Source organism: Psammomys obesus, unplaced genomic scaffold, assembly GCF_907164565.1.
Source record: "Psammomys obesus unplaced genomic scaffold, mPsaObe1.curated_primary_1811, whole genome shotgun sequence".
NCBI classification, from domain to species: Eukaryota; Metazoa; Chordata; class Mammalia; order Rodentia; family Muridae; genus Psammomys; species Psammomys obesus.
In genome coordinates this window covers 4791951-4810383 of record NW_026596466.1, presented here as the reverse complement: position 1 = coordinate 4810383, position 18433 = coordinate 4791951, and the positions used below count along the sequence as shown (strand labels likewise).

At 56.0% G+C, this 18433-nt stretch overlaps 1 protein-coding gene across 1 annotated transcript; it reads left to right on the top strand.

Moving 5' to 3' along the window:
* Window positions 1-5188: 5188 nt before the first annotated feature.
* On the top strand, window positions 5189-17307 carry Mafk (MAF bZIP transcription factor K). The gene is made up of 3 exons (XM_055598564.1): window positions 5189-5378; window positions 14081-14159; window positions 15000-17307. The coding sequence occupies exons 2-3, from the start codon at window positions 14124-14126 to the stop codon at window positions 15432-15434; spliced, it is 471 nt and encodes a 156-aa protein (XP_055454539.1). The 5' UTR covers window positions 5189-5378; window positions 14081-14123; the 3' UTR covers window positions 15435-17307.
* Window positions 17308-18433: the final 1126 nt, after the last annotated feature.

The window sequence follows — 18433 nt, the reverse complement described above, 5'->3', positions numbered from 1 at the left end:
CTGGATGAAATCTACTACACTAGAACTTTCTAGATCTTTCACGCTTTGCAGAGGGACCAGCGTTGGTGGCTTCCTGCATCATGGAGGTAACGAAAATGTCCCTCACTGACAGGTACCCACTTCAGGGACGCTGCTGAGACACCCAGGTGTGGGGGTGTGGCCTCATGATCGTGACCACCTTTGGCCCACCTCCTTTGTGACTCCCTCCTTTGTGACTCCTGAGGGTTGGGCCACAGGTCCTTGTAGGAATGAACTTGTGCACTTTGACCTCAGCCACTGAGGAGGTTATGGCCCTGAGCAAGTGACTTTACTGAGACAGGGCTGGGGATGTAGAGTGTTTGCCTGGCATACAAGCCAAACAGGATGGTTCACACCTGTAATTCCAGCACTCCAAGGTAGAGTTCAAGGTCATCCTTGGCTACACAGAAATTCCAGGCCAGCCTACAACAGACCCGAGTAACGATGGCAGCAAAGCCAAAATGTGGCAAGCTAATCGAGCTACAGCGGGGTGAAGGGTGACAGGTGGCCCCATCTCTGGAAAGCCCACCCAGGGAGCTGCAGCCTGGGGCTCCCTGCGGGGTGCACAGGCACAGCGACCCGGAAAACCTCCATGAGCCTCTTGGGGACCTCTTAATTCCAAGGAAGCTGCCATGCAATAGGCTCCCACTCAGGAGGCAGAGGCAGGAGGATTACCTGGAGTTCTAGGCCAGGCTGGGCTCCAGAGGCTGGCAAGATGATCCAGAGGATAAAGGCCGTCGCCACCGAACCTGATGACCTGAGTTCAGTCCTCAGGACCCACACGGCAGAAAGAGAGCTGATTCCGGACACACACACCACACAGACATGCACATATACAGGACATGCCACACACACAGCGTGTGCATACAGACATGCAGTTACACGCATGCGCACATACATACACATACATACAATATGCATCACACACAAATATACGCACACTAAACTGTTAAAAACAAATAATCAGCCCCCAAAAAACCCAAACAGAAAAAAAGCCGACCCAAGTCTTAAGTAGGGTGCTCGCCTCCTGGCTGTGGTGGTGAACGGGTTGTGTGTGTGTGTGTGTGTGTGTGTGTGTGTGTGTGTGTGTGTGTGTCGCTGCACCCTGGGGGGCATGGCTTTGAGCGGGGGATTGTCCTCTGCACAGGCCTTCTTGCCTCAGGTTCTGGAGATCCCCACCTGTGATCAGCCAGAGGGCAACAGGACACCGGCCTGCTGTGCGGAGAACACTGGCTGTAAGCACAGGGACACGTGAGGCCCTTGTCTCAGGAGTGTGTGTGTGTGTGTGTGTGTGTGTGTGTGTGTGTGTGTGTGTGTCGAGGAGTGCTGACACAGACACATGTCAAACTCAGGCCTCATCCCTCAGTGCCACCCACTTCCTTCCCAGGACAGGCTCTCTTACTGAGCCTGAAGGTGGCTGGTTCAGGCAGCTGTCTGCCGAGCCCCAGAAATTCCCGTCTCTAGGGACAGGGGTTGTAGGTATTCGCTGCCGCCCCTGGCTTTTCCTGTGAGCACCGGGGATCCGAACTCAGGTCTTCCTACTTGCACAGCACGCTCCTCCCCATAGAGCCACCCGTGTCCAGCTCCTTCACAGGACTTCCGCTAGGACTGCTCTCAACTTGTGACTTGATTATCCAACAAGCACGGACGCAGTTGTGGGGACAGTGGGGACACTGGGCAGGTTCTGCATTTTTGCTCTTCTGAGCCTGGCTCTTACATAGCCTGGACTGGCCACAACTCACTAGGTAGACAAGGCCACTCGGTGGCCTTGTGCTTCCGATCTGCTGCCTCCGCCGAGCTTTGGGATTACGGGTGTGTGTTCCCACACCGGGTTTATGCGGCCTCTATGATGGAACCTGGGGCTTCCTGTAAGTGGGGCACTTTTCCAGCTGAGCCACATCCCCACTCTGGGAGCCCCTGTCCTCTGCTGGCCGCTTAAATCACAGTGATTGTTACCTTAAAGTGGAGGACATGGGCACAGACAGGATGGCCACATGCCCAAGGCCACACAGCTGGACAAGGCTGAGGAGCTATGGAGACCTGAACTCTGCCCATCCCCTTCAGGCCTGCTGTGCCCCCTTCTCCCTTCTGTACTACCCTAAGATCTGCTCCGGCCTCGGCCAATCCACGTTCCTTACCCTCATGGAGTGCCGGGGATGGGAGCTCATTACCCCTCCTCTCCTCAGAACGGGGCTAGGCTCAGAGGACACCCCTAGGGTGCGGCTGTGGGTGTCGCTGTCCACTCAGTGATCCCCCCTCCCTGAAGCTGGGGCAGCCCTCTCAACACCGGTCACTCAAGCGGGAAGCTGCAGCCGCACCAGCATGACCTCCCATCAGCCGTGACACCCACCCTCTCACAGGCCTGAGCTGCCGACAAGGGGACCTCAGAGCCTGGAGTCTGGCCTCTCCATGGATCGAATCTCTGTTTCCGAGGGGCTTCCAGGAAAGGGGTGCTTAGAGGGGCCAACGGGGCGGGACTGTCACCCTTTCCCCTTAGGCTGATGCCAGCCCACTCCTGTCTGCAGCCTTATCGCTTAGTGATTGCTGTTGCTAGCCTCAGCTTGCCTCCGTTTCTCCAGCTTTGCCAGGGGCGTCCGTGTTCTTCCCGTCTCCTGCTCCCTGGAGAATGGAGGGTGGGAGGGCACTGAGTCCTCCCAGGGCGCCTGACCTGCCTGTGGATGTCGACTGCCCCAAGGAGCAGCCCAGGACAGCTGGGACGAGGGGGGAGCCCTGCTCTGGCCCCAGGCCATGACCCCTCCCAGGACAGTAAGGGATGGATTATCAGGGTGTAACCAACACCTCCTCTCCCGTAAAAGCCATTATAAAAGGGAGCGTTTGTCTAGGCAAGCCAAGCCGAGCCACTGGTCTCCACAGCCACTCAGCAACTGAACCCAGGTGAACTGGGTCGGGTGGGGCAGCCATCCCAAGGCCCAGCGTTCAGGAGCGAGAGACTGGGAATCTTGTCATACTCGCCACCCTCCTGCCTCAGCGACGCACCAGAGCTGGGACGCTGAGGGGCAGGCGCATGCTCAGGCATGCTGAGGGAAAGCTTGGCTGTTGTGTCTTAGGTGCTGCCCACCTGTTTCTTCTGACAGGGCCTCTCAGTGGCTTGTCAGGTGAGCCCCGGGGACCCTCTCCAATGCAGGAAAGACCACTGCCACACTTGTGTTGTTTTTCAATATTTTTTATGTGTACAGTGTTTTGCCTTCATACATGTCTTCGAATCACGTGTGCCTGGTGCCCTCAAAGGCCAGAGAAGGGTGCAGTATCCTCTGGAGCTGGAGTTATTGGAGTTACAGTTAAGAGCTTTGACGTGAGTCCTGGGAACCAAACCCAAGTCTTTCACAAAAACAGCAAATGCCCTTAGCCACCGAGCCATCTCTCCTGCACGGCACCTTTTAACTCGGGTTCTGGGGTCAAACTCAAGTCCTTGTGCTTGCCTTGCCCCTATTTCTCTGGCTTTTATTTTTGAAATGGGGTCTCTGTACATAGCCCTGGCTGTCCTGGAGCTCACTATGTAGACCAGGTTAGCCCTGAACTCACAGAGATTCGCCTCTGCCTTTGCATTCCCAATGTTGGGATTAAAGGTACTAGCCACCACATTTGGCTTTTCTGGATCTCTTGCTTGAAGACAGTAAGGAGAAAACGATACCCTAACAAAACCCCCAGAGAATAGACTCATGAAGTCAGATAAACGGCACCCAAACCTCCTGACCCCTGGGAGAGAGTCCCGCAGAGAGGACCAAGCGGGACAGGTCCGGCTGTGCACGGCTCGTGGAAGCGTGGTGAGGATGCCGGGAAGCATCCTTCGGATCTTGGAGCACAGCTCTGAAAACATCCTGGCGAGATGGGCGCCGCTGTCATTTCTGTTGTGTATTTGTAAAGCAGCTTTCTGCAGGTCAGAGCTGACACACAGGCCTGGATGGCTCCCCCTAGCGGCCAGCTTCAGAACACTTAGGCGCCAGAACAGACAGGAGGTCATGATGTCTGCCGCGTCCTGGGCTATTGTTGAGCCGAGCAGACAGACAGCCACGGGCTTCCGGGTGCTTGCGCCTGTTGTTTCCCAACCTTTTTCCAGAGCGCCTCACAGATTCACTTCAAAAAGTCCTGAGAAGGCGCAGTGTGGGGTTTGAGAGCCTTGGTCACTGTTGCTAGGGCTGAGGCGAGCATCGCGTTCACCCGGTTCTCAGCTCCGGGCATCACTTAGGTCTGAAAGAAGGACGTTAAATTGCATTCTGGGTGTTGCTTCCCGTCCAAGGGTTCAGGACCATCCTCCTCCAGCTCTGTCCTGGGGCAAGAGAAGGCTCCCATCTAAGCATGGCTCAGAGGGTAAAGGTTCCTGCTGCCATGCCTGACCCCCTGCGTTAGATCTCTGGAACCCGAACGGTGAAAAGAACCGACTCCCTAAGGTTTGCCCTCGGACTCTAACACGTGCGCGCTGGCAAGCGCACGCCAAACCGCGCGCTCACACACGCGTACACACACACACACCCACCTAAGAATTAAAAGCTTCATAACCGTTCTCGGCCAGCCTGAGCTGCACAGTGAGGCCCTGTCTCTATCTGTCTCAGACGGAGAAGTCGAAAGGGGAGGGTGTGGGTCAGAAGGGGACGCTAGGGCGTCCTGCAGACTCGGTGCTGTAACCGACCCACTTCCCAGCGCCCAGCCCGCTTCGCCACCTTGACGTGCCTTCGGTGTTGCGTCCAGAGCGTGGTCAACAATCAGCTGGCCTGCATTCCCTCTGCCAAGGCCCCGAGCGGCTCCAGCAGCTGTGGCCTCAGGACCACAGTGGGTAGCACAGTGGATGGGGGTGGCTCAGAGACATGGTGCCCGGGCCAAAAGTCCTGGGAAACGTGGGGCGCAGACACCCGGGTGTGCGCCACGCTCGCCTGCCATTCCCCACTTTGGGAAGGTAGCGCTGACCCTAATCCGGGTACGCTGGAGATGGACAGGGCCGCCCGGTTCAGCATCCAGACGACCGCACGTGGAAGGATCTAGGAGGAGCCAGGGACTGGGGCAGCAAGGGGCGTGGCCACGAGGGGCGTGGCGCCGACGGGCGTCCAGAGAGGGCGTGGTTTTGAAGAGGTATGAGTAACAGGGGCGTGGCCTCCAGGGGGCGTGGCCATGGCGGGGGCGGGGCGGTGACGCGCTTCGACGCGCGATCCCGGAAGCGGTGTCAGTACTGGGGAGCCGGCGGCGGGCGGCGGGCGGCGGGGACTTGTTGTTCTTCGCCGAGTCGGAACGCGGAGCCCGGAGCGCGCAGGCGGAGGCGGCGACTACGGGGAGCGCGAGAGCAGAAGTGCGCGTGGACAGTGCGTGTCCACCAGGAGCCGCCGCGCCCGGCCCCGCGCGCGACCCGGGTGAGTCGAGGGGCTTCGGGGACTGTGTAAGGGGACCCCGAGTTGGCGCACCTGCGGGAGACGCACAGCGAAGGCCGCGGGCCGGGCCTGGGCCTCGAGCACGTGCCACGCGGGGTCCTGGCTCAGGGCCCAAGCGGGACCAGCCACGTGCGGGAGAGAGGGACTCGGGAGCCGTGCGCACCTGGCCATTTCCGTTGGCGTAGGACCCCCCCCCCCCCCCATCTCCTAGCCGCGACCCCGCAAGGGCCTGTGTAACTGGTGTCACTCTCTAATCAGCTGACCGGCCAGCGGTGCCGGATGTGGAAGCTGTGGGTGGGGAGCGAGGCAGGTGACCGTCTTGGCCAGCCTATCGCTTCCGCCACTTTTTTCAGGTGTGGTCGGGGGACCAAGGTCTCTTCCAACTCCCAAGTGTGAGGTTCCCTTAGGGTGAGCGGATAGGTGTGTTAACAGTGTGCGGGGAGGAATCAGAAGCATAATCTAGCAAATTACAGGTGGAGAAAGCCACCTAGGTGCTTGGATTAGGTCCCTTTTGGAGAGAGACTTCTCTTGTGGCATCCTCATACCCGGAGGTGGCAGCCAATCCAGCGTCGCCGAACTTGCCGCGGTCACAGGCAGGTGGTATTTGGGAGGCCAGGCAGCTTAGTGCTCTTGTTTCTTTTGTGAAATTGTGTCGTGCCTTGCTTTTCACACGGCTCCTAGAGCTAACACAGACACACTGCAATAGTTCACCCTCTAGTTGGCCGATAGGCAGTCGCCTTTCTTTTGCCTGGTGCACCCAGTCCCCAGAAGCCAGTGGATGCCACAGCTGGTGGGTGGTGCAGCCCTTCCCTTAATGTGGATTCACCAAAATCAGCCCTGGGACCTCCGGGGTTGCCCCTGCTGAGGTATCTGGTGGAGTCCGCGTGGGTACTTTGCTGCCTGGAGCTGGTATTTTCAAGTCTGGTGTTTGAGAGGTGTTGATCTAAAGCCGTTATGTTATGGTGGCACATGCCTATAACCCCAGCATTTGGGAGTCTGGTGCAGGAAGAGCTTGAGTTTGAGGTCAGCCCAGATTACATGGATAGTTCAAGACCAGCCTCAGCTGAGTAGTGAGACACTGTCACAAAAACCAAACCAAAACAAAAAGGTACGGATGTAAGCATGTGGATGGAGTCCAAAAAGCTGTAGAGAGGCAGGACATGCCTGTAGCCTGTGTCCCTGTGGACAGCACTGACAAAACCTTCCTTTCTCCTTAGACTAATCAACAGGAGAAATGTCTTGCGTTTGGCCTTGTTAAAGGAAGTCTAATGTTATAACTTAAAACTAAGCTTCTTGTGATTTCAAAATTTATTAGAGGAAAAAGAAAACAATACAAACAAACAAACAAACAAACAAGAAGCCAAGCCAGACTTCAGTGGAGTGTGTTCCCCTCTTGTTCTTGAACAGAGCTGGGCTTGCAAGGCCAGGTTCCAAGTTCAGGGCTCTGTACTTTCAGGTAGTTGCCAAAAATAGGAGTTGGGCAGAGGGTCCTGAGAAGCCATGTTTCTCTGAGAGTCGGCTCTTGCTGTGTCCTAACCCTTTCTCTAGCACCCTCAAGGCTTCTGGTGAGTCTTTTCTGGTCGTTCTGGCTCAGGGACCCTCAGCATTCATTCCCCGGCTCTGCCAGCCCAGGGTTTGTTTACACTCCGGCAACTCTTTCTTCTCTCAGTCTAGACCAAGAAGTTGTGTCTGTTTCTGCCCCGGCTGTTCTGAGTCTAAAGGTTTCTTGGAGTGGACTTTCTGGATCTCAGGTCTAGTCCACACGGGAAATGGAAATCAGGCCAGCTGGGAGAATTCTCTGTGTGGCCGATCTCTGGAGCTATAAACAGTGACTCATTCCCCCGCCCCACCCTCCCTGTCCCCCGCTCCTCCGGGAAGATGCCTGGTCACTCATATTTACTTTTGCTTTTTATAAGTCACACATGCGTTCTGTTTCCTCTTTCCTGCAGTTTCAGGAAACTGAAAGTGTTATCTGAAAAATCCGTACACTTTCACAGAGGTAGACCTGAGTCCCAGGCCATACAGCACGCTACCTGGTGTGAGGGGGATACTACATCGAGTGCTTGTAGTATCCCAGGCCTAATGGCCTGGCCTGAGGTCAGAGGTCAGGGTTAGAGGCTAGGGGCTGTCATGTCTGGTGACACACCTGCCAGCTCTAACTTGGGCCCTCTGGTATAGTAGAGGAGGGCGCGCACCCGCTTCTAGGCTTCCTTTCCTGTCTGAGTCCCTGCTTCTGTCTGTAGAACAGACTCTTTATAGTGCCTTGATACCCTGAGGGAGCCGGTGTCAACAACACAAGTTCTCTCCTTGGCAAAAGCTCATTGAGCATGGAAGCTGCTGAAAGAAAATTCTAGAGCCAGGTCTAAGTCCAGGGAAAATGCTGACTCCCCAAAGAGTGCAGTTAGGAGGGCTTTCTGGAACAAGTGGCAGTTGAGGGTGGTCCGGAGACCCCGTGTCCACCATAGGCAGGAGCACTCATCAGCCAGAGAAGGAAGCCCAGATCGGGAAGCTCAGAGGGGAACCCCAAGACCTCTGCTACTTGTAGCTCTGAATTTGAGACACTGAAGTCAGAGTTGGGATCAAGGCTAGGGCCCAGAGAGAAGCTGGATCATGCTGGAGGCTGGGTAGGTCAAGAGCTGGGTCTGCAATTCTAGCACTTGGGAGGCTGAGGCAGGAGAAGGTCAGTTCCAGGCTAGCCTGGGCTACATGGAGAGATAACTCAGTCAATGATCCGCTTGCCTGAGCCCACATAAAGATGTTAAATGTGGTAGTGTGCTCTCTTATCCCGCTGTTGATGAGGCAGAGACAGGAGGATCACTGAGGCTCTTGGTCAGCTAGCCTAACCTATGTGGTTAGGTCCACTGAGAGACCCTGCTTCAAAAAAGTGAGCTATAGCCAATGAGATGGCTCGGGGTAAAGGTGCTTGCCATCAAGCCTGATGACCTGAGTTCAAAACTTCAAGACCTACATCATGAAAGGGAAGAACTGAGTCCCACACACTGTCCTCTGACCTTCTCATCCACTTTGGCAAGTACACACACACACACACACACACACACACACACACACACACGCACATACATTCTCCTTATAGAAACTAGAGACCAACCTGCCTCTGGTGCCCATATGCTGGTATGAAAGGTCTGTATCACCTCGTCCAGCAAATGAATGTAACTTCTAAAAGTTAAAACAAAACAAAAAAACCACGTGGTCAGTGGTGGTGCACTCCTTTAATCCCAGCCCTGGGAGCCAGAGGCAGGCAGATCTTTGAGTTCAAGACCAGCCTGGGCTACAGAATGGGTTCCAGAATAGACAGGACCACACAGAGAAACCCTGTCTCAAAACAAAAGCAAAACTCCCAAAACACAAGGTAAACAATCTGAGAAAAGGCAGCACACACACAAATCTGGGGATGTTCCAGAGGACATCCCCAGTGAGACATGGAGGTGAGAAGGTAGCGGAAGGCCCAGGACCAGGGATAGGACAGACCCCTCACATGAACAGAGAGGACCATTCAGTCAGTCAGGGAGGGGAGGTCTGGGCAGGAGGGCAGCCGCTGTCAGCCTCGCAGCCGCTTGAGTCACCTCTGCATGTAACTGGGATGACACAGCTTCCTGAGATTGCAAATGCAAGGTGACCAGACGTCCTCTAGGCCAGGCAGACAGCTGTGGCTTATGGGAGGGCGGCTAGCCAGCCAGCCAGAGCTGGGCGGAGGCGCCCAGCCACGTGCTGTGGGAGGACAGCACAGTGAAATCTTAGTGGTCTGCAGCGTCCAGAGCTCACTTGACCAGCTGTGGTGTGGTTCATCAGCATGTACCCACTGTGGACTGCTGATGTGTCTGATCCATGTACCCTCAGGGTCCTGGAAAGGGTACTTGACTCTGTGTCCTGTGAGAGACTCCCAAGCAGACATGGCCACATCCTTAGTGGCCTCAGGCTCTGTGTCTCACAGCTCTCAGGGTGCCACTTGCTGTCTGAAACTCGGACCTGTTCCCTTGGACAGAATGGCTCTCTCATCCTTGTCTCCCACCTTGGACCCTTTTTCCCCATTTTGGGAGACCAGGAACCTGAAGAGCACACATCCTTGTCAGCTGGATTGGGGCTACAGGAGCCAGGGCCAGGGAGCTGCAGCTGCCATCCCCTGGGGACCAGGGGCTGTCCTCCAGAACCCTCAGGATGGCGTCACAGTTGCAGCAGAGAGTGAGATGGGTGACCCAGGTTACACATTTCCTTGGAGAACATGGAGACCCTTTGGGATTGTGGGACCTTCTTTGGTCCATCGTAGGCCTGGTAGCAAGGTCCCCTTGGCTCCCCGGCTGATTCTTTTTGGGACCTGGACATGGTTCTCCTTGTATGCTGGGACTACCAGGATGGCATGCAGGGAGAGAGGCCTGAGGCTGTAAATGTCCCCCAACAGTGCACGCAGGGCAGTGGGGGCCGAGGGACAGCTACTGGGAAGGGAGGTGTTGTGCCTGGTTTTCCTTCTCCCTCTCTCTCTTTCTTCTACCCCAGTCCTTCCTGAAACAGAAGGGCTGGTCACCCTGTACCCGCTGCCTGGCTGTGTTTATCAGGAGCTGGGGCAGATCTTCTCGGCTAGATGCAACCAGCTTGGATTGGTGACTTAGAGCTGCCACCCAGGACCCCTGTCTTGACCCCCACTGTGAAATCTCTTGGTGGCTTTTTCAAGTTGCAAAAGGCAACAGGAAATTACTTGTTGGTGGACCATCAGGAGCTGGTAAAGCAGCTTTTCTGGGGGTTCCTGTGGCTCAGCCTGTTGTCCTGTGCGGTGTGAACTGTGGCTGCATCTCTAACCCAGGCTCAGCAGGGAGGCCTCAGCTCCCCTGAGAGTTCATGGCTTACAGCAGCCATCTAGAGTAGTTGACTTGCTGGGCGGCAGTAGCACACGCCTTCAGTCCCAGCACTTGGGAGGAGAGGCAGGTGGATCTCTGAGTTTGAGGCCAGCCTGGTCTACAGAGCAAGTTCTGAGACAGCCAGGGCGACACAGAGAAACCCTGTTTCTGGGGGGAAGAAAAGAATAGTTGACTTGTTTTTGTTTAGAGTCAGGGTCTCTAGTAGCGCAGTCAGGCCAAGGCTGACCTTGAACTCCTAATCATCCTGCCTCTGACCTCCCTGGTGCTGTGACGACAGATGTGCCTGCTTTAATACTAATGATAATGATGATAATAATAACCACAATAATATGATTCTATTTTCTATTAATATAATATAGCATAATGTTACTATATTCTTATTGAGACTGGATCTCCCCCATGTAGTCAGGGCTGGCTTTGAACTTGCAGCGAGTCTTTTGCCTGAGTCCCAAGCTCTGTGATGACAGACTGAGCTACCACGTGGCTCAATGTTTTGAAATCACATTTGTCTTAACAGATTTCTGTCGCAAATGTAGGGCTCTCTGGTGCTCCAAGTCCTAGGGCCTATCCCCAGCACCACAGTAACCCCCAGACAACACACTCCTCTTTGGATCCCTTTCACATTCCTTGATTTTTTAAATATATTTATTTATTCATTCTGTATACATTCTTCTGCCTGCATCTACACCTGCAACAGATCTCATTACAGGTGGCTGTGAGCCACCATGTGCTTGCTGGGAATTGAACTCAGGACCTTTGGAAGAACAGTCAGTGCTCCTAACCTCTGAGCCATCTCTCCAGCCCCCCCCCCCTTGATTTTTTTAAATGATTCTGGGATGGATACGTATGCTAGGGACACACTCTGCCACTGAGCCGCTGTATCCCAGCCCTCTCCCTGCTTTTTATTTTGAGACATATTTTTTATTATGTCTCACTAAAGTTGTCCAAGCTGACCTTGAACACACTCCTTAGCCCAGGCTGGCCTTGAACTTGTAAGCCCCCAGCCATGGCCTCCCAGGTATGACAGGCCTAGCTTGACCTTTGATGAGTAGATTGCAACTATGCCCATGTGCTTGGTGTGCTTGGGGCAGAGGTGCCAGCCTAGCTACACACTGAGTTACTAAAACTCTGTCCTCTGGATCCCTCCCCCCATGATTGGCACCAGGCAGAAGGGCACACTTCTGACCCAGGGCCATCTTCCACAGTGTTGGCCATGCAGCATGGAGTCTGAGTTATCTTGACAGACAAGGGGTCCAGGAACAGACCCTAGCTGGGGCAGGGTAGGCTGGGGTAAACACATTAGCTCAGTATCAGTGGGCACCCAGGGGCCTCCTGAGTGGGGCCTTGTCAGCCAGTATCACTTGCTGTCTCTGAAGCCTTTTCTCCCATCCTTTTTTTTTTCTGCGGAAGTGACCCTGAACATTGGGAGGGGTTGACATCTGTCTGTGGCTCCTTGCTTTCATGTGTCATCTTTAAGCCAGCTGAGGACTGAGGAGGGGTCCCTGAACTCAGACCCCAGCAGAAACCCATGAAGTGACTGCACAGAGAGGGAGCCGGGAAAGGGCCCTTCCTGCTGGCCAGGTGGCCTCCATCCAGTGGTCAGCTGACTCTCTTAGGGTCACCTGGGGGCGAGCTCCTGCCCCATGCACATCCTGGCTACCCGGGTGTCCCAGTGCCATCACCGTGGGAGTGGAAAGCATTCTGGCCCTGACCTGCCCATCTCGGCACCCGTGGGTCTGAGCTGAGTTCCCCTTCTTCCCTGGCACCTTCCTTTTCCGCTGGCAGTGGCCCCCGGGCCCGTGAGCATGCGGGTGGGAGGGGTGTCCTTGTGTGGGAATGTGAGCCGGCTCTGTAAACAGCCTGTGACTCACCACATAGCTATGCCACTGACGCTGGGGTTGCAAGTTGGAAGAGCTGCCCAACCCCTCCTCCCTCCTCAACATGGAAAACTTTCTCAGGGCTCCGGGGCTCCTAGGCGCCTGGCTCCCCAGAGTTCCTGATGGAGTGGCAGAGGCCCACGGCCTCTCTAATGCCACTGTGACCCAGCTGGGGGGTGAGCTGAGACTGACTTTGCCCAGATCCTCATGTGATCTCTTATCACCATTAGATCACCCTCACCGGCTCCAGTCCAGCTCAGGTCCCCGATGGGTACTGTGTCAGGATGTATGCTGCCGTACCTGAGTCTCCTGGCGCTGCCCCTGCCCTACTGCTTTTGCCCCTGAGAGTGACCAGTGATGCTACCGGGGTGCCGGGTGGCTATTGCCAGAGTCAGTGCCTTGCCCCTCGCTGATGGCTTCCTGGCATTGGTGGGATCACAGGGTACAGAGATGGTTCCTGAAGGTCCCACGACTGTGGGGGAGGGGACAGTGGAGGTCACCCACTGTCTTGTTCATGCCTGTCCTCCGCACACTCCTTTGTGTGACTTCCTTGATGTCCCCTGTTCTGTGCTCATCTTTGATTTGAAATACAAGAGGTGGGTGTGTATCCCACCAAGAGCTGACCCTGTACCTCCTGCTCCTTCCCCAGTTGTCAGGGAATGAATGGGTTTTTGTTTACTGCCTGAGCACCTCGTGTTGTCTTTCCACACAAGCTTGACCCACAAGTCCCGAATGCTTTTGGGCTTCTCTGTTGCCATGGTGACTGTGGGGGGTTGGCTACATCCCAAGGTCGCCATGGCAACTATCAGAGGGGAATCATGCTTGGGATGCTTTGGCTGGCTTTTTCATGAATGATGAGGGTGTGTGACACAATGCAGACTGGAGAATGAGAAGGGAGGGCAAGGGGCTGGCGGGCTGGCCGCAGGGACAGCTCCTGCAGGCGGCCCAGCAGGCCTGCCAGGTGGCTGTAGTTCCCCGCCTGTGCCGAGGGCTGATCCTCTGAACCTGCTAGCCACCAAAGGCTCCACCCATCCATAGGGGCCTTGGGGTCATTGTGAAGGGCTGGGGTGATGTCACAGCTGCAGTGTCCTTCACGGCGGTAGGTGTCCCGTGGGTTGCAGAAGGGCGGGGCTGGGGAGGCGCAGCAGGTGTTCTGTACCCGTCTGTCTTTGCGTTGAATGAGGTTTCGGGAAGGGGCCTTTCTTCTCCCTGGTGAGCCAGGCTGAGACGGAAACACCAGGGGCTCTTGCTAAGGACCCTGTCTCAAGGCCCTCCTTCAGAGCTGAGGGTTGCTGCTCACAGAGCTGGCTCTGCGCCTGGCAGGTTTGGTCTTGAGGGTGCATGTAGCGCTTGGTATCCCCTGGCTGCAAATATCATGTCTGCAGGAAGGGGGGCTCCTAGAGCAGGAAGCAACAATTGCTCATGAGCAGCAGTCACTCCACACGGATGATGGCTTCAGCGCGAGCTGGATAGGGGACTGGATGGCAGCCCCAATGACCTAGGCACCTATCTGCCCTGGGGGCTGACGCTGGAGCATGAGGCTCAGTTGAGCCTCACTCCCTACCCGCCCACCCCCCCCCCCCCCCGCCACTAGGCAGGGCCAGACTGACCAGGGTGCTTGCTCCAGATCACTTAAGGTAGTGGTTCTCAATCTGTGGGTCACGACCCTCTGCTGGGGTTTTCAGATGACAGATTTTTACAGTATGATTCATAACAGTACATGATTCATAACTAGCAAAATTATGGTTATAAAGTAGCAACAAAAATAATTTTGTGGTTGGGGGTCACCACAACACAAGAACTGTATTAAACAGTCACAGCATCAGGAAGTCTGAAGACCACTGGCTGAAGGACAGCCATTTCCAGGTGCTGTGACTCGGAGGCCGTGTCCCTAGCTTGCTAGGCCCTAACCCATGCTGTTTCTGTGTCTTTCCAGCTACAGTTTTCTGGTGGTTCCATCCTGGTGACAGGCCCGGGTTATGACGACTAATCCCAAGCCGAACAAGGCATTGAAGGTAAGGTGGGCTCAGCCAGCATCTACTGGTACTGGCCTGGCCTGGCCTAGGGACAACTCGCCCTGCCCTGGCAAGCCCCCCTTTCACAGCACTGCCCTAGAAAATGAGGTCAGCTTTATCCTCACGAATTGGAGAAGGATCCCAGAAGGAGAGGTGGGACAGTGGCCTAGAAGAGCCTGGCCTTGACGCCCAGGGAGGTAGCTCACAGACGGAGGGTGAGGGCAGGTGCGGAACAGATGCTGACTAGCCAGGGTTGCAGCCACAGGCCCTCCCTCTGCTTTCCCCAGGTGGGCAGAGTGGTATCTTGGGGTGAGTGGGGTCTCTTCCACCTGCCGGGTCTTCTCAGCTCTATCCCCAGAGGAGCTTCAGCCTCCTTGCCTCAGAGGCTCCCGAGTGCTGTGTGCTGGGCCGCTCAAGTGATCCCTGGCCAGCCAAATTCAAGCTTCGCCCCAGCAGGTGGATGTTAGGGAAGGGCGGGCCACTGTGTCTCCTGTCTCTCACCTAGAAGCTCTTGGGCAGAGCATCTGAGAGGCAGGATCCCAGCTCCACGTGTCTCTAGAAAGCTTTAGAAGTTGACCAAAACCTTCCCCGAGGGAATGGCTGTTGGGTCCTCTCTCTTCGAAGAGTGGTCATAGCATGGGCAGTGGGGCTGTTTGTGGGCACCATGCCATGGGCATAATCTTGGCGTCCATGCTGCCATCCCCGGTGCAGACTGGGAGCCCAGGCGGGTGGGAGGCACTGCTGGGCCTTCATTGTATGAGACCCCGGCCTTTGGTGACTGCCTGGCAGTCCCATGGACCCTGTGTCCCCATGCTGACTGCGGCTTGTGTGGCTCCTTAGGTCAAGAAGGAGGCGGGGGAGAACGCTCCTGTGCTTAGCGACGATGAGCTGGTGTCCATGTCCGTGCGGGAGCTGAACCAGCACCTGCGGGGCCTCACCAAGGAGGAGGTGACGCGGCTGAAGCAGCGGCGGCGCACGCTCAAGAACCGGGGCTACGCGGCCAGCTGTCGCATCAAGCGCGTGACGCAGAAGGAGGAGCTGGAGCGGCAGCGTGTGGAGCTGCAGCAGGAGGTGGAGAAGCTGGCCCGAGAGAACAGCAGCATGCGGCTGGAGCTGGACGCCCTGCGCTCCAAGTACGAGGCCCTGCAGACCTTCGCACGCACCGTGGCGCGGGGGCCTGTCACACCCACCAAGGTGGCCACCACCAGTGTGATCACCATCGTCAAATCTGCCGAGCTGTCCTCCACCTCTGTGCCCTTCTCAGCTGCCTCCTAGTGTCTGCCGGGGCCGGGCAGGGCGCGGGCAGTGGCACGGCCCTCACGCCTATCCCGGGCTCCCTGGCACATATTCCTCATGTCCGCCTGCCCGCTGTGGACCCTGTGGGGCTGAGGGCAGGGATGGCAGAGGGACTGGCAGATGCAGGATAAAAGGGAGGCTCTCAAGAGCCAGTGCCGCAAGCAACCCCCACTCACACCTCTCCTTCCCCTGGGGGGGTGTTTCTAGGAGCTGACGGGAACCACATGGGCCAAGCAGGCTGAGCAACTCCAGGCCCCAGTGACAGGGCGGGAGGGCTTGTCTTCCACTTCTCCGGTGCCGGCCCCTGTAAGGTTCTCCAGCTGGGGTGGAAACCACGCTGACCCTTTCCGGGCTCTGGTCTTCTTGTCCTTATCAAAGGATGTTACAGCCTACTTTAGCCCTTAGCTAGAGCCAGGCCCATGTCCTGGGAGACATTTCCCAATCATTAGCCACCTGCGGAGCTAATGCCAGGTGGCCACACAGAAGAGCCTGTCCTGTATGTGTGCTGAGGGTTGCACGGATGTGGAGGCATGTCCCTGGGGCCTGTTAGGTAAGGAGGCTGCCCACTGTGGGGCAGCGGCCACCTGTCCACAGCCAGCAAACAGCCGGGCTCAGGTTCTCCGGGGCACAGAAGATGGGAGCAGGTGAAGCCTGAGAGGTGTTGAGGGATGTGGAGGGGCCAGTTAGAATGTGCCTGTTGCTGGGGACAAACCAACCAAACCAGGAATGGGGTCCTGGCAGCGCAGGCCCAGGAGACGTGGAAGAGGCCAGAGGAGCATAGGAAGTATGGGGGCCTTGTGGACTCACCCCTGTGGGCAGGTCAGCAGGAGCCCAGGGCAGACTGTAGGTGCTCTGCAGCTTTGGTGCCCACTTGCTACCTGCCCGTTCCTCCTTCATGGAGTTCTGGGCCGCTGTCTGTCTGTGCTTTCTTACTGAAGGGATTGTCATCCAGGCCCCAAGAAGTATGGTGGACAGGAAGTGGGGCAGGCTGAGCCACAGCCAGTCACTTAGCAAGCACTGTTGGAAACATAGCCTTGGTAGGTAATCCATATTGGATATCAATAAGGACCATGGGATATTTAAAGAGAGAGAAGATATATATATATATATATATATATATAATTATATACACATTTTATCATACAGATTTTTCATAACAATTTTCTTTCCCAGTTTGATACTGTAGATCTTTATTAATGCAGAATGGGTTGGACAGTGGGGTGGGGAATGGAGGGCCAGGGTGCCGACAGCCTCCGGCAGTCTTTCTATGGTGACGGTGGGGACGCTGGGCCACTGGTGCAGCTTTCCTAGCAGGTGCCACACTGGGGAGTGGTTTCCAGAGTGGGCTGCAGTGCTAGGCAGGTGACCGCCGTGTGGGTTGCTGTCTGCTGGCCTGTGGTCTCCAGGGTAGCCGGGGCTGTCAGGGCCACCTGGAGCACCTGTGCAGGGCACCTGCCTGGAGGGGGCTGGGAAGGGTGTGAGTGCACCCGGTGGTTCTGTGTCACTGAAGTGTCATCGTCACAATTTAATATATGGATGCTTTTATTTAAGATAAAAGTGGGTCTTCTGTCTTGCTCCTCTGACTTCTCAAAGCAAGCTTTACGTTTTCAAAAGGCAACAGGGACCGTGCCGACCATGCAGGGGCCCGGCGTCCTCAGCCGCCTGCTACCTGGCGGTTTCATTTCAATATTTATTTTCTGCGCTTCCTCCCCCATGTTATAAATTATTGAGAAGAGATCAGACTGTTGGCTCCCCGTGCGCCTGCCTCGTGGCCACCACCTAATTTATTGCTGTACATGTCGCCGTGACTGCTTTTGTATCTTTGCAATAAAGAATTTCCTGTTTGATATGGTTCCAGTGTACGGACGGTGGTGTGGCTTGGAGCCCTGTATCCTGCCCTGCAGCCTGGGCTGGCCCTTCCCTGCTGAGGCCTAGCTCTGCTCTGCACACCTGGGCCTCCCCTGAGAGTCAGAACCCCAGGCCGGTCTTTGAGATGTAGGGACTTCTACCTTGCTCCTGGCTCACCCGCAGTGTCCCTGAGCGTCCAGGCTATGCTGACCAGAGACCACTGATGGCCGTCGCAACTTCTGTTTTATAGTTGGGAGCCCCAGGGACCTGAGCCACCCGTTCCTCATAGGGTGGGCCCCATCACCTGCTTGGCCCACAGCCCCCCGAGCAGCATTGGGTGGGGTCTAGGATGAGTGCGAAGGGCACTGCAAGAGGGGCGGGATCTAAGTGGATCTAAGGTTGCACAGAGCAACCCTTCAGCTCAGTGAAGCTGACGACATTCTCAGCAGTCTGACTAGAGCTGAGGGTGGCTCAGTCAGTTTGGTGAAGGGCTTGCCCTGCAAGCCTGAGGACCTGGTTCAATCCCCAGAAACTGCACACAAAAAAGCTAGGCGCGTATTTATAAGCCCAGGGTTAGGGACACAGAGATAAATGGCTCTCCGGGCGCAGGGGTCAGCTGGTCCATCCTACTTGGTGAGTTTCAAGACAAAGTTTCTAGCTAGGCCAGATGTCTACAGCTGACCGGCTTCCCCCGGCCCCAGCCTATGCCTACTTCTCTTGTACCTGCGTGGCAGCCAGACTGTAAGAGGAGGCCCTGTCCACCATGTTTCCCCACACCAGGTCCACTCGGGCCCTCATAGCAGTGTAGACCACTTCTTCAGGTTTCACTTCAGCCACTTCACCCGTGGAGCCCTTCAGGGCGGCTCATTCCTGGAAGTCCCAGTCGTTAGGATGAGGCGGCTGCATGAGTCCAAGTCTGAGTATAGCCTTGGCTACAGGTCAGCCTTGGCTACAAACTGAGTTCCAGGCCAGCCTAAGCTACAAAGCAAGACCACATCTCAAGGAGTGGGGGCTAGTGTGGTAGCTCAGTACAGTACCTCCAAGTAAACACGAGTCCACATCCCCATAAAGAACTGTCGTGTGTGTGACCCCAGCAAATGGATGGGCGAAGCCAGGCAGATCCTTGAGGC